Source organism: Danio rerio, chromosome 21, assembly GCF_052040795.2.
Source record: "Danio rerio strain M-AB ecotype USA chromosome 21, GRCz13ab, whole genome shotgun sequence".
NCBI classification, from domain to species: domain Eukaryota; kingdom Metazoa; phylum Chordata; class Actinopteri; order Cypriniformes; family Danionidae; genus Danio; species Danio rerio.
The window spans coordinates 26,073,390-26,088,618 of NC_141041.1; the positions used below are offsets into that span (position 1 = coordinate 26,073,390).

At 35.6% G+C, this 15,229-nt stretch overlaps 1 protein-coding gene across 13 annotated transcripts in view; it reads right to left on the reverse strand.

Moving 5' to 3' along the window:
• igsf9bb (immunoglobulin superfamily, member 9Bb) overlaps nt 1-15,229 on the reverse strand; it is a 171,165-nt gene that overhangs the window by 15,031 nt on the left and 140,905 nt on the right. For 7 of the 13 annotated variants that reach the window (XR_015520339.1, XR_015520338.1, XM_087301323.1 and 4 more), the window contains exon 17: nt 11,048-11,093. Coding sequence is in view for 11 of the 13 variants with exons in the window: in XM_087301323.1 (XP_087157449.1) it covers nt 11,048-11,093 (46 nt within the window). In the remaining 2 variants the exon portion in view is untranslated. Of the gene's footprint in view, nt 1-4,155; nt 4,312-11,047; nt 11,094-15,229 lie in introns of all 13 variants that reach the window. The other 6 variants (XM_087301332.1, XM_087301329.1, XM_087301328.1 and 3 more) reach the window with 2 other exon arrangements.

Consider the following 15,229-nt stretch of genomic DNA (forward strand, 5'->3'; position numbering starts at 1 on the left):
CAGGATTGTCCAAACTCCGTCCTGGAGGGCCGGTGTCCAGCTGAGTTTAGCTCCAACTTGCTTCAACATACCTGTCAGGAAGTTCCTAGCATATCTAGTAAGAGCTTAATAATAATAATGTTTGATTAGGGTTGGAACTAAACTCTCCAGGACACCGGTTCTCCAGGACTGAGTTTGGACACCCCTGCTGTAATCAAATTAAAGGAAACCTCCAGGTTATTTTCAACCCAAGTCTATGGACTGCATGTTTGTTATTCTTAAAGTTACCACAAACATCACATACACAAAAGGTTATAAACAGAACAGGTAAATGGAAGCCTAGTGTTACAAAAGGCATAATACAGAGTGCGCAAACTCGGTCCTGGAGGGCCGGTGTCCTGCAAAGTTTAGTACTAACCGCAATCAGATACACCTAGGCTAGTTAATCAAGCTCTTACTAGGCTTTCTAGAAACGTCCTTGAAAGTGTGTTTAGGCAAGTTGCAGCTAAAATTTGCAGGACATTGGCCCTCCAGGACAGAGTTTGGACACCCCTGGCATAATATCTTCACATTTTGAATATCAGACAACTGGATGATAATATAGCTAACATTTTGCAGATATCATTGAAACCAGTTGCTCCATTTCTTCCAATAAATGCATGAATGTAAAGATGAATTGCATCATACATGCAGTACTTCTTCTTCTTCTTTTTTTTTATTAAAGCAATTGTTTATGTTCTGTGCAGCTGCCAATAGACAAGAAGTTGTAGGTAAATAATTTTAATTGTTATAAAAATAAAACTTTTTATGTAATGCATATTACAACCACAAGGATGTCAAAAAGCATGTATACTAGATAAATGTATGCATGCTCATGCTGCTTAATCTGATGATTTTAAAAAATATCTTTGGTTAAACAGTATTTCTAACAACTTACATTGACCAAAATATAAAGGTTAGTTCAGTCTCAAAACAGTTATTTTTTTTAACTGTGAATAACAAACATTCCCATTATCATTCAGTTTATAATTATTAATAATGATTTGACACACTCCAACATGCATCTTGCCTGCTAGGTTTCCATTAAATAAAGTAATACAGTAATTGTGTTGATACAAACGCTCATATGCATTAACAGGAATGACAGCGCCCTCCACTTACATTTGCACCCTGGGTAAATATGAGCAAAGACAATTGAGATAAAAATGCTTTGTTGTTCAACCTTTGACTTCACTGTAAACAAGCAAATTCATCTAAAACGAACGAACAAACGAACGAACAAACAAGAATGAACAAATCATTGTTGTTAATGTAGGTGTGCTATAATTATTTACACTCATATGTTAATAATGTTATGTATAATGTTATTGATACCCAAGAACTTTTCTACTTTTATTCTTAGTAAACCTGGCAAATGATTCAGTCATGATCTCCTGTTTCAGAGGACTATAAATCTGAGGTAAAACATGGGTCAAACTCACTCGGTCTTCATCACAATGGGTTAAAGCAAAGAGCAGAGCAGTGATTAATGGCGAAGGCTAGTTGAGCGTCACACAATGTGAAGTGGCTACAAGAAAATGGCAAAAACTCTGAAAATTCCAATTCCACCAACTGAATCCACCATCAGAGCAATAATTAACAGATGCAAAGGAACTGGAAGTGTTATGCCAAACTTCCCTCACACACACAAAAAAAAAGTTAATTCCAGTCTGCTATAAGTATACCTCTTATAAACTAAAATAAAGTATACCTTCAGCCTACTAATTAAGTACTTCTCTAAAATGTACTTAAGTATACTTGACTTATACTGACAGTGTGCCTGTGTTCTTGAATGGGTTAATCACAGAGCCCAAATTCTGAATATACTACACCATACTTGTTCACATCACAACTTTACTTCCTTCCTTCACAAACTAATTACTTGCTAGATGTATTACAAAAGTAAACTACTAGTATACTCATATGTTTATTTGGAGTACAAATAAAAAACTGGGAAGGGAACTAGTTGTGCACCTAATGTGTATTATTGTTGAAGCACACTTAAAAGTAAACCTTTTTATACTGTTATATTGTGATTATGGTGATTTCAGTCTCTATTCTGGTTACGGCACCTAACTGTTGTAAATTGATGAACCCAGTCCAGGAGACTCTTTATTGAGACATGTTGATTGCTCTGCAGTGAAACAGCATCTTCACACATGAGTCTGCAATAGCCTACAAAAGTCTCTTACAGTAGAATAAAAATCTAGTGAGTCTAACACAAGTCTCTAACAAGTCTGCAAGTCTGATTTGGACAGAGTTGTATTGTCTATTATATGTTTAGGAGGGGCAGTGTTAAGGTGGAGACATAGAAATAGCCAGGGGGGTTCAGGGGGTTCAAAAAATCCAACCCCTCACTGACAAAGATCCAGAATAAAAATTACCTATGAAAATATCCCAGCGAAGAAGGCTTTAAAACCATGTCAAATCCTGTGTCGGCTGTTGCTTCTGTGTGACTTCCTGCATCCAAAATTCTGACTGAGGAAAGTTAAATGTGCTGAACAGTTTTAAAATAAAAACTTTAACAGAATACATTTTTTTCTAATGATATATAATGTGATAAATTAGTGTTTAAAATCAAGTATGGTTTTCATATTTCTTTATTCTAAATCTTTAGAAAAAAGTTTTTGGTACAGGCCTGACAAGTTTTAGTTGAAAATCTTGTTTCAGGGTCTTGAATAGATTCTGAGGTTTCACCTGCCCTGATTGGCTTGAAAGTATCACACAGAGCACAGTCGTTGACATCCTGCCTTTAGCATTTGCATCACTTTGGGATCTGCTAGTGCTCCGGAAGCAAAAGCTCTCTCACACTCTGGCTGCTAAAGTTTGTTCATTCATTCAATTTCTTTTTAGCTTAGTCCCTTTATTAACCAGGGGTCATCACAGCGGAATTAACTGCCAACTTATTCAGCATATGTTTTACGCAACTGATGCCCTTCCAGCTGCAACCAAACACTGGGAAACATCCATTCACAATCATCCACACACATACATACACTACGGATGATTTAGCCTACCCAATTCGTCTATACCACATGTCTTTGAACTTGTGGGGGAAACAGGAGCACCCAGAGGAAACCAACACGAACCTGGAGAGAACATGCAAACTCCACACAGAAATGCCAACTGACCCAGCCGAGACTCAAACCAGCGACCTTCTTGCTGTGAGACAATCGAGCTACCCACTTCGCCACCGTGACGCCCTATTTAAAAACTTTTTAATTAAAAATGTTCCCAACATTACACTCAAAATTCAAAAAATATTTTGTTTGTTTAATTGGTGTCCAACAGTGTGTGGCTTATTTGTAACACCCGGTTACAACTAACCCAGCTGTATCGTGTTTTCTTCAAAACTGCCTTGCAGTCAATGTGTGCTTTTTACATCTTTCAAAATAGTTCCTTCTTTTAGCCTAGAAGACGGTAATCACAACATCATACGATTTAATGCATGTTTTTTTTTTTTATAAAAAATATCCAGTGTAAAAAAAAAGTTTTCTCCTGTGTTTCGTATCCAAATTTCGCTGAACTTTTTCAATAATTGTCAGGAACACATCTGCCGACACTGTGGTGAAAACCTTGGAGGCATGCCATGGTTAACCCTGAGCAAAAACCTTGAAACTCTGTTACATTTTACCCTGTGTTACTTTGTGCACCGCGCTCTCCTACTTCATAAAAATTAAATAAAGTATACTTCTTTTCAGTAAGGGCACACAATTAGGGACAGTTCGAGTGGCCAAAAAATCAGCAAAAGAATTGTAGATGTTACTTTAGTGTTTTGGTCAGAAGGTACAAATTAAAATTCCCACAAAATGTTTCAAAGGGTTTACTCTCATCCAAAAAGAATCTCAAGCCTCTTCAGTTTTTATATATTTGGAGCAAAAGATCCAAAAAGTTAAACAATAAAAATATTTTTGTCACAGTCTTCTCTCACATTTACCAAGGGTGCTAATACTAGCAGACAGTATTGTACATTGAAAATAACCCAGAAAGCACCTTTAATTTCCCAGGCCTAAACATATATTAAGTGTGTGTATCTTAAGATTTGGCTCTCCTGTTTGTAAAGCGCATGGGTTCACAGCCTGCCAGAAAACCGTGCCCAGCAGCGCACATGGGACGCATGCGGCATAAGGCACTCACAGAGGACTGGAGGGCGGAGGCCTGCAGCTGCTCCGTTCCTGCCCGTCCCAGTAGGGTTCAATGCCAGGCAGAGGGGTAAGAGGACTCCTGCGGCAGGACACACAATAGAGACGAGAGGGACGGGGAGGGGAAGGGTCACGTTGGCCACCAGAGAGGCTGCTTTCCATACAAACAAAATCAAACAACAGTGACATGGAGAGATACTGTACGAATGAAGGAAAGAGGAAAACATGGTAAAGGAAGTACCTTAGGAAACAATAATGATTGAGAGAGCACTGGAATGTTCATTTAAGAAGTGTCACATTAATCATTCTGCATATACTGTTTATCAGGGATGACCAACCTTATTCCTGGAGATCTACTATCCTGCAGATTTCAGTTGCAACGCATGTCAAACACACCTGCCTGTAATTATCGAGGCTGCGTCCGAAACTGAATACTTCTATACTATATTGTACACTAAAAATAGCATAGTAAGTCCGAATTCATACAATTCGAAAATCAGTATGGGAGAAGTAGCCGGATGATCTACTACTTCCAGCGAGATTCTAAAATGCGCATCGAATGGACGCTATACTATCCGATAATGCACCACGAGAGAATTCCTGAATGACAACTGACATGTATAGGTCACGTCCGAGTTCCATTCATACTTATAGAGCCTACTTTTCAAACAGTTGAGTTGTAAATTCAAATGCAGTACCAACTAAGTATTAAGCGATTTCGAACGCAGCCCAAGTGTTATTCAGGTCCTAGTTAATTAGTTCAGGCATGTTTGATCAGGCTTGGAGTTGAACTCTGCAGGAAGGCAGATCTAAATAAATATATAAATAGTTGAGGTCAGCTTGAATCCATTCAGCCTTCTTGTTCTGACAATATGTATACGGTTGTAAGTAAAAAGTTTGTGAGAAAAAACACAATATGAACTGTAAACTTAATGTAAGCCCTACTGTTTATAAGCATATTTTGAGAATGATAAAAAAAGAATATTTTTATTTCAGAGCATCTCTAAGTGTTATATAATCCCAGTCTCATATTTGCTTTATTTATTATTTAAATTGTGATGTTACATATTGATCAAGAGGTGAAAAAATATTTTAAAGCATCAAAACAGTAAGCTTAATAAAGCATTGTGTTTTTTTCATATTTAGGATCTCCTGTTTTTTTTTTTTTTTTTTTAGTTTATTTTAGTTTTTTTTTTTTAGCAAAAATACACTGTAATACACTGTTGTTAATACACTGTTGCTTTTTAAAACATTTTAAGTTGAATCACATTCACTTAACAAGTTAATTTCAACATGTACAGTATGAAACTGACTTAAAACATCAAGTTCACGTGTAAAACTTTTTTTTAAAATCAAGTTAAAACCTCAAGTACATAACTAACATAAAAACATATGCTGTCATGAATTTACATTTTAATAACGGTCATAAAACTTTACAAAAAAATATTATTTTCAGAAGAAGTGGTAAAATATTCATATACCAAAAAATCTTTCAGACATAATTAGAAGAATCCTTAGCCGACACATTAAAATATTATATTTAATGATTACAGTGTAGCCCCTAAATACTTTTCATTCATTCATTTTCTTGTCGGCTTAGTCCCTTTATTAATCCAGGGTCACCACAGCAGAATGAACAACTTATCCAGAAAGTTTTTATGCAGCGGATGCCTTTCCAGCCGCAACCCATCTCTGGGAAACATACACACACACACACACACACACACACACACACACACTACGGATAATTTAGCCTACCAAATTCACCTGTACCACATGTCTTTGGACTGTGGGGAAAACCGGAGCACCCAGATGAAACCCACGCGAACGCAGGGAGAACATGCAAACTCCACACAGAAACGCCAACTGAGCCAAGGATCGAACCAGCGACCCAGCGACCTTCTTGCAGTGAGGCGAAAGTGCTACCCACTGCGCCACTTAAAAACTTTTCAGTACTCTTCATTTTAAGTCTTGCCTCATTTTTCCGTAAGGCTTTTTAAATCACTCAGTATAAATTACTTTCATGTTCTGCTAGATTAAATTACAATATTATATTATTTCCTCAACATTTTGACAGATCAGTTAATTCGGTCATTTACATTGCAAGTTATTTGAAGCGTTAAAATTTGATACAGACAAATGGATTATGTTTAATCTATATATACTTCAGTGCCTTTATTTTAAAAGGATATTTAGTTAACACATATATACAGTTGGTCAGAATTATTAGCCCCCTTAAATGACTTTTTTTTTCTTTTTTATAAATTTCCCAAATGATTTAACAGAGCAAGGAAATCTTCACACTATGTCTGATAATATTTTTTTTCTTCTGGAGAAAGTCTGGTTTGTTTTATTTCAGCAAGAATAAAAGCAGTTTTTAATTTTTTAAAAACCATTTTAAAGTCAATATTATTAGCCCCTTTAAGCTATAGATTTTTCTGATAGTCTACAGAACAAACCATCGATATACAATAACTTGCCAAATTACCCTAACCTACCTAGTTAACCTAATTAACCTAGTTAAGCCTTTAAATGTCACTTTAAGCTGTATAGAAATTTCTTGATAAATAACTAGTCAAATATTACTGTCATCATGGCAAAGAGAAAATAAATCGGTTATTTTAAATGAGTTAATAAAACTATTATATTTAGAAAAATGTTGAAAAAAAATTCTCTCCGTTACACAGATATTAGAGAAAAAATTAAACAGGGGTCTGATAATTCTGACTTCAACTGTTCAATTCTTCAACTCTTCAACTAAAATAATAATTACATTAAAACCTATACTTTGACCCAGATACCATATTCCAGCATGTTACGAAAAAAGTACACTGCTCTAGCAACATGTTTTATAAATGGCATCGCTATATGGAGGTTATGATTGACATATCAAAGCTAACCCACTTACATTTAGATTAGTGAAAGATATATGTAGGAGGATCAAGGGATACGAGTTTAATATCTGAGAAATCACTGCTATAAAAATATTAATCACAGGGAAGCACCGTTACATCCTCTCTATTATACAGTTATAAAAATTCCTTATAGAAAATCCCAGTCAACAATGTTAGCTCTTGAAATGTGAAGGAATAATTAGTTACAGTAATTAAAATGTTGAAGAGAAGAAACTGCCACATTCTGTTAGTATACCATAGCAAATGTGAAAAATATATGTGTATATATGAAAGCACATTAGAGACACTAGAAGCCATTTAGCATGATGGGTTTACAGATATCGTTGATATTAAAAGGATCATCCAAAGTTATTAAATGGTTCAGACAAAATAGGCACATCATGCTGTTTCAACTCTGGGGATGTTTATATTTTTGATGCCAGTTGACACACTGGGTTAAGCTGCATGTTGCATTTGTATTTTTAAAAAGCTGTTTTAATGGCAGGTTATGAAACCCTGCTTGATGTTTACAAAAAACAAATAATCAAAAAAGCCTAAATGTATACCTCATGAAATATTTAAGTACCTATAAGTCCATTTATGTTTATAACACAAATTATCTCCCCTGCCACAGCTCTCAAATCATATTTGAGCAATTTAAATATAAACATACAGTATGATGAGACACATAACAACCAATTTCAGGTGATCTGTTCCTTTTACAGGCCGTTGATCAGAGTGGAATCCATTATTGCACACCCTCCTGTGATGGACCTAAACATCTGTACATTTAACCGTAAACTAAAAGCACTTTTATTATACCTATACAGTTTTACTCAGTGTTTGTGCAGAAACTGACTGATATTGAGAAGTTCCTGAGGCCAGTTTTGTGTAAATTTACAACTACGGTTGGATACCAAAACCACTGCTACCCCTTACTGGTACTGTATCGAATCAGAACACAGATTTTGTTGGTTCAGGATGCCAGTGCCACTTAAAGGTGCAGTAGAAATGACACTATAGCTCATTCATTCATTCATTCATTCATTTTCTTGTCGGCCTAATCCCTTTATTAATCCAGGGTCGCCACAGCGGAGTGAACCATTTTCCAGCACGTTTTTACGCAGCGGATGCCCTTCCAGCCGCAACCCATCTCTGGGAAAACAACTATAGCTATTGTAGTCCAAATTCAAAATTTGGGAGATAGTTTTTTTTTTTTTACCAGGCCTCTCTTCCAATGACTTGACGCAAATGCAAGCTGTCAGTTTGACAACACAAACAGCAAGAGCCTTAAAGGGATAGTTCATATAAAAATGAAACCTCTGTCATCATTTACTCACTCTTTACTTGTTTCAAACCTTTATGAGTTTCTTTCTTCGGCTGTACACAAAAGAGGATAGCTACTGACTTATATGGTGTTTGGTTTTTTGATTATGGATGTCGATGGTTGCAGGTGGCCAGATTTGTAAAAACATATCTCATTTTGTGATCAACAAAAAAAAGAAACTCAAACTGGTTTGCAACCACTGGTTGAGTAAATTGTTTGAGTTGCAAGATTTTTGGGTGACCTATCCCTTTAAGCGAGTTGCACACCGGAAGTGGTGTGTGTACTGCAACTGTTATAGTTGGGTTTGGTAGATTAGGTTTGATTGTGAATTTGATATGTAGTTATTTTATGCTTTATATTTACCATAGTTATATTTAATATACTACCATACACTATATATAATATATCTAAAATCTAAACACCAGTTTTGAAAAAGAAACATAAAAACTTTCAACCCATACCTAAAACATAGTATCTCACAGCAAAACAGTTATTTTATCCTGGTCTAGTGTGTAATTATGACACTGTAAACATTATTTTTTGCCACTTTTATTTGGATTTTATCACTTTTTGTCACTTTTGTTCTATTGTCAGGTCAGATCATTTCCTGATCTGAACCAAGTTATTCTTCCAATAAAATATAACCAATAAAAGTGGCCAAAAAAAAAAAAATAATAATAAAAATACATATATATACATAGATAAATAGATAATTGATAAAAAAAATCCTCAAAGCCACCCTTCTGCAACATGTCTATGCCTTCAAAATAATTCTGAAATGCTGTTGTAAATGAAATCATTTGTAAATTTATACTTGTAAACTTATATTACTTGTGAATCCCTCACTGTATTATTCAAGCAATTGTGGTCTTAAAGATTATTTACACATAACATCTGCAAGATCACTGAAATCACACCCAGGTGAGTTGATTCTGCAGCTGGGCCAGATACAGGCACACGTGTAGCAGATCTCTCACTTCAGACATCTTATGTTACTAATGTGCACCCTCTGCTGGTAGATAAAATACAAAATGCTCCTGCTTTGCTGTCTCTTTGGCAGCAATGGGGTATATGCCGAAGCATGGTAATAGGACTTTTAATTTGCCAGTAACCTGGGTTAAGCGCTTCCGGTGAATTGAATACCAATGCAAAATCCGATGCGTTTAAGGTCTGTTTTCTTTAAAAATGAGCGATCTCCACTAGCTGAGTGATATCCGATTTAAAGTGGGTCTCAGATTGTACAATAAGCACTGCATTAAATTACATTTCCCTTGCCATATCTTTATAATATGAGCATTTATTTTACACCAGTATATTCAATGGAGCTTCTGCGTTAGCCTGCCGATTCTGACAGCGCGTGTGAGTAAACAGCTTTTTGTCTCGTTTTACGCTTGAGCAACCAAATAAATGCTAAAGTTTATTTAACTTAATGTATTTTAATGACATTACAACATCGATGCTGTATAAGGAACCGTATAAAATGAAAAAAAGGTCACAGATCACCGGAAGTGTATCAGCATGGGAACAGCACTAGCTCGGCATATACCCTATTGCACTGCAGATCTTGATGGTCAATTACATTTTCTGACTGTCAATATTTGACTATATGAAGAGTTCAGATGCAAAAACGTCTAAAAGCCATTTGAAATTTTCTGATTTTCATCAGGCTCTTGTGTGTAAGTTCACTAATTTCAAGTTAATGGCAAACGAATACACTCTTTTTAAGGTCTTTAAAATGAAATAGCTCAACATAAACATAGGAGTGTAAAAAATTGCTAATTTTCGAAGGAAATTTCAGATGGCTCTGAGAGGTTTTTGCATCTAAACTCTTCACATATATATTTTTGACAACACTTACATCTCATATCCGATACCTGCATTTACACTACACACAGCAAAGATGCAATGACTCAGAAAGAAAGAGCGTGCCCTGACTGACAGCTGTGATTATAAATAAGCGCTCTGTTTTCCATTCCTGTATTTAATCTGTTTATACTGTATATAAATATAGAAAAAACAAGCATTATAATGAGCTTAAACCAAAAAAAAAAAAGATATCCTCGATTCATTCTGAGCAGAGATCAAGGTCCAATAATACAATAGATTAGTGTGAATAAACAGAAAACAAAAATATAGTAAACTGAACTTTAACGGATATTTTTACAGCATAGACCACGTAAAATGAATAATACCTTAAAAAAATACATTGTTAATGCAGTTTTATCATGAAAACACTTATTTAAAGTTTAGTTTGTCTAATATATTTTGTAGATTTATTTGTTATCATGAAGACTGATTAAGACTGGTCCTCTTTCTGGAATGCTGGAATTTAATCCAGAAAGTAAATATACTTTAGGCTTAAAAGGCAGAGAAGCTCTAATCTAAACTGCAAATGAAATAAAACCTGTGTGAACTATTTAGCAATCCATACTAATAGACACATGAGGAAACTGCTCTTTGATGAAATTAACTTTAGGTTCATCCTATGAATACACTACAGTACATCTATGAATCACTGAGCAGTTATTAATGCTCTTCCAATGGGATCTTTAAACGAGAGGGTTTGTCTGTCGAATGAATTGATTTAGGAAACACGCTCTACTATCGGTCTGAATAAACTGAGGAACAAAGTGAGGATGAGGAAGTTCTTTAAAGACACTACTTACGGAGTCTCCACACTCTTTCTGCAGTGTGTTATAGACAGAGGGGGATCTGTTGAAGACAAAAGCAGAAAGAAAGAACGTGATTACTGATTTCAGACAGGCATAATCAGACACATTTTCTGTTGAAAAACATCCTACAAGCCTGTTTAGATTTCTGAAGCTTCATTAGTTGTCTTTTATTTAAACCTTGAGAATGTCTTTTGATGTTAAAGTTGCCATTCACACTAGGTTTGAGTGCTTGGTCTAAACCCACATTTTTTTGTGTCAGATGGAGATCACTGATGGTAAGTAGCGACAGAAGATGATGGAGAAAGGGTTGAATACCATTGATTGTTTGCCTCATGCTCGAACTTTCAAGGATTAGGTCACACAAAAAATGAAAACTCTGACATTAATCAACTACCTATACCGTAATGTTGCTTCAATCCCCTGAGACCTTTAATCATCTTTTAAAAACAAATGAATATGAAATCTGAGTTGTTCCATCCTCCACAGAAAGTTCAAACTCCATAAAAGGAACCAAAAACAGTCAAAACATTCCCTTTCGACTTTAACTGTAATTATACAAAGCTTCAAAAACTAAATCTAAAAAAATCTAAATGCAATTTGTTTGCTAATATCTTTTAAACATTTTACCATTAGTCAACAGCACAGCATGCAAGCACTGTATTGCCTGTAGTAAACATGCACCCTAATCTGACGCAGAAGACATTGGTGAACAAAGTCATTTTTACAATTTTGGCAGACAAATAAACCTGGAGCGTTGTATGATTATAGTTAAACCACTGAAGTCACATCACCACCTGTAGTTGTAATTACATTCAAGATAATATTTATAAACTTAAATCTTTCTTTGTATATTTTATGTACAGTATTTGTGTATTTAAATGTAAATATACTTAGTACATATGCAATTACAATTTTTATTTTGGATGTAATTACTATGTGAATACATTCTAATTACTATGTGATAACATTGTAATTACATTGTAATAACATTGTTTTTTTTTTACATCTAGGCTAGTATTGTAAATTTGTTTATGTATAGTTCATGTACAGTTTTTGTAAATTATAGTTATAGACATAAGTATACACAGTACACATGTACACAATATGTATTATGTTACTTTTTTATTTTGTATGTAATTACTACTTTGTTACATTGTAATGTCTATGTCATTACATTCTAATAACATTGTAGTTACATTCAAGATAATATTTAGAAATGTAAATGTTTCTTTGTATACTTCATGTACAGTATCTGTTTATTTACAGTTGTATACTTAAATATACACAGCACATATGTAACCGTACGTCCACACCGAAAGCAGCGAGAGCGTCCAAGGTCGCTCTGGCCGCCCTGGCAACAACGCTGCCTGCCTTCAGCTCCGGCGGCAAGAGCATCAAAATTCGCTACATTGATCTCATATTTAAAGGAGCCGTTGCAGCATGTCAGTTACATTCCTGCATAAAACATGTTTCTAGCGTGAAAATGTTGCGCACTTCTTATCAGATTCATAAAACAATGGAAGATCAAGTTGCATGTGATGTGGCTTTCCTCTATTTATCCAATATGTGTCCATATGTCTGAAATATGCTAAAGCAGCTAACGTTATACTGTTTTGTATTGTCACGTCGCTTTTTTAAGATAAATATATATATATATATATATATATATATATATATATATATATATATATATATATAACATTAATGCACATCAGTAACTCTCCAGTAACTTATTTAATATATGTGTTCTTGTAAGAAAACATTGTAAACAATTGGAAATCTGGCGACCGCATTCATCAAACCCTTGGGAACAACTGTGGTCAGAACCAAAGTTCACAGGTCTGTGTTCTCTGAACTCCTATTAGGCGGTGGACGTCTTCATTCTGATTGCTTGCCGCCAAACCGCGTCATAGCTCATTACCATAAAGTTGACTTTGATTTCAATGCTTCTCGCCGCGTATCGCCGCCGGCTCTCATTGAAAATGATTGACTTCTGGCTACTTTGACGCTCTCGCCGCTTTCTGTGTGAACGTACGGTAAGAACCAAATGTTTTGTTCACATATGTCCAAATCAACTGAACTGAAAATAAAACACACCTTTAGGTTTGTTAGGTCAAATATGGCAGAAAATGAGATAAAAAAGGTTATTTTTTGGATCTTCAGCATATCAATCATGCTTCTCAATAAAAGCAAGTGAATATGCCCTTGAATACACAGTTTGAACAATATACATATCATCAATAGTAACTTTTCAGATTTGGTATGACTGTGATCATTCACACCAAAAGCAAACTGTACCTACGTTTACATTACCTAGCATGGACTCAGAGGTCATTTGCAGGTACACACTCTAATTTGTAAACCAGCATTCACATTATCCAAACTAACTGAATTCTGTAGTTAAATGCAGCCGGAAGTGCACACCAGAAAATCAGCTGAAAATCTGAAAATGCGCCATGTATACAATTATTGTTTCTCAAAAGAAAGAGTTGACTGAGAGTCAAAAAAGAGCTGTTTTCAAAATGGATTTTTCATGTTGACATAAAAAGTGAAACATTATCATATTGTCCGACCCACTTGTGTGCACAAACTTGAACCTCTGTTCCTCAAATGCTGAAGTGGATTCCTGCAGAGTCTGGGAAGAGTCAGTGAGCCTGGGAAAAAATTCAGGTGTAAAGTTCTGGTTTGTGTAAACCTGGCTGACGGCGACCCAGGAGGCTACAGGCTGTCACTTAGGTTAGTGGTGGCCCAGCAAATTATTCATAGTTTTGTAAATATTGCCATTGGCATTATCAAAATTAGTCTCTTCTTCTACTGTGATGAGTTCATGTCATATTCATTCATTAATTTTACTTCGGCTTAGTCCTTTTATTTATCAGGGGTCGCCACAGTGGAATTAACCACCAACTTTTGCAGCATAGGTTTTACACAGCGGATGCCCCTCCAGCTGCATGCCATTACTGGGAAACACACTTACACACTCACATTCACACACATACACTACGGCCAATTTAGTTTATTCGATTCATCTATTGTGTATGTCTTTGGACTGTGGGAGAAACCGGAGGACCCCGAGGAAACCCACGTGAACACGGGGAGAACATGCAAACTCTAAACAGAAATGTCAACTGACCCAGCCGGGACTCAAACCAGGGACCTTCTTGCTGTGAGGCAACAGTACTAACCACTGAGCCTTTATGCCATATTTTATTACCATATTTTAAACTATACTGAATAAAATGTGATAGTGTAAAAATGTTTACAGGTTCCTACATTTTCTGGCTTGACTACACATCGCATCAGCATCTGTTTTTCTATGATTCTCTTTCTATTTTCTTTCTAATAAAGTTTTCTCTAAAAAGTAAACCTCTTTTTCACCAAGGCCATTTGAGTGCAGGTTCAGAGCTGATGGTGGGGTTATCATGACCAGAGGGATAAACAGAAATGGTTTTGAAATAGCAGCGGCACATAATGCTAAAAACATTGTTATCACTTCTCATCTCTGTTTATTTAAATTATTGCATGCTGCACAAACATCTTCTTCTTCATCTATATATGCTACGGCACACTGCATAAACACGTTGGAATCGCAAAACTATTTATATAAAGTTGATGCCGTGTTTTGTATTTGATTCTGGTTGAAATCTTGGGTGAAAGCTTGTGTTGCTGAGAAAGATGAGACAGTGACTGTCTAGCCTGTGTAAAAGCAAAGCAATTCTAAGAAGATGCCAGACAGACCAGCTTAGAACTAGCAACTGGTGGAAAAGGGGAGCCTTTCTGCTTTGATTAGTCAGATGACTCAGTCTGGTGTGATCGCTCATTACCATATCTAAACTTCAGTTCAGGAGGCATCCACGCCACTTGTATACACAGTGAAACAAACAGTAACAAACCTAATGGTTTCACCATGTTAATTTGAGCCAGAATCCACATCTTTTTGTAAGTGCCTGTAAAGTGGATTTGTTTTCATATCCTAGAAAGAAGGGTCTTCTAGTCAAATTCCACAATGCAAACCAAACTTATCCAAGATTTAACTTCAACCACAGTGTTTCAATGCAAAATTACACATTAATTGCAGCCAGCCAATAAAGACCATAGCCTGCCATTATACACAGTTGCAAACCTATAAACTACCTGACAAAAAAAAGTCTTGTCCCCTATCCAAGTTTTTTTTAA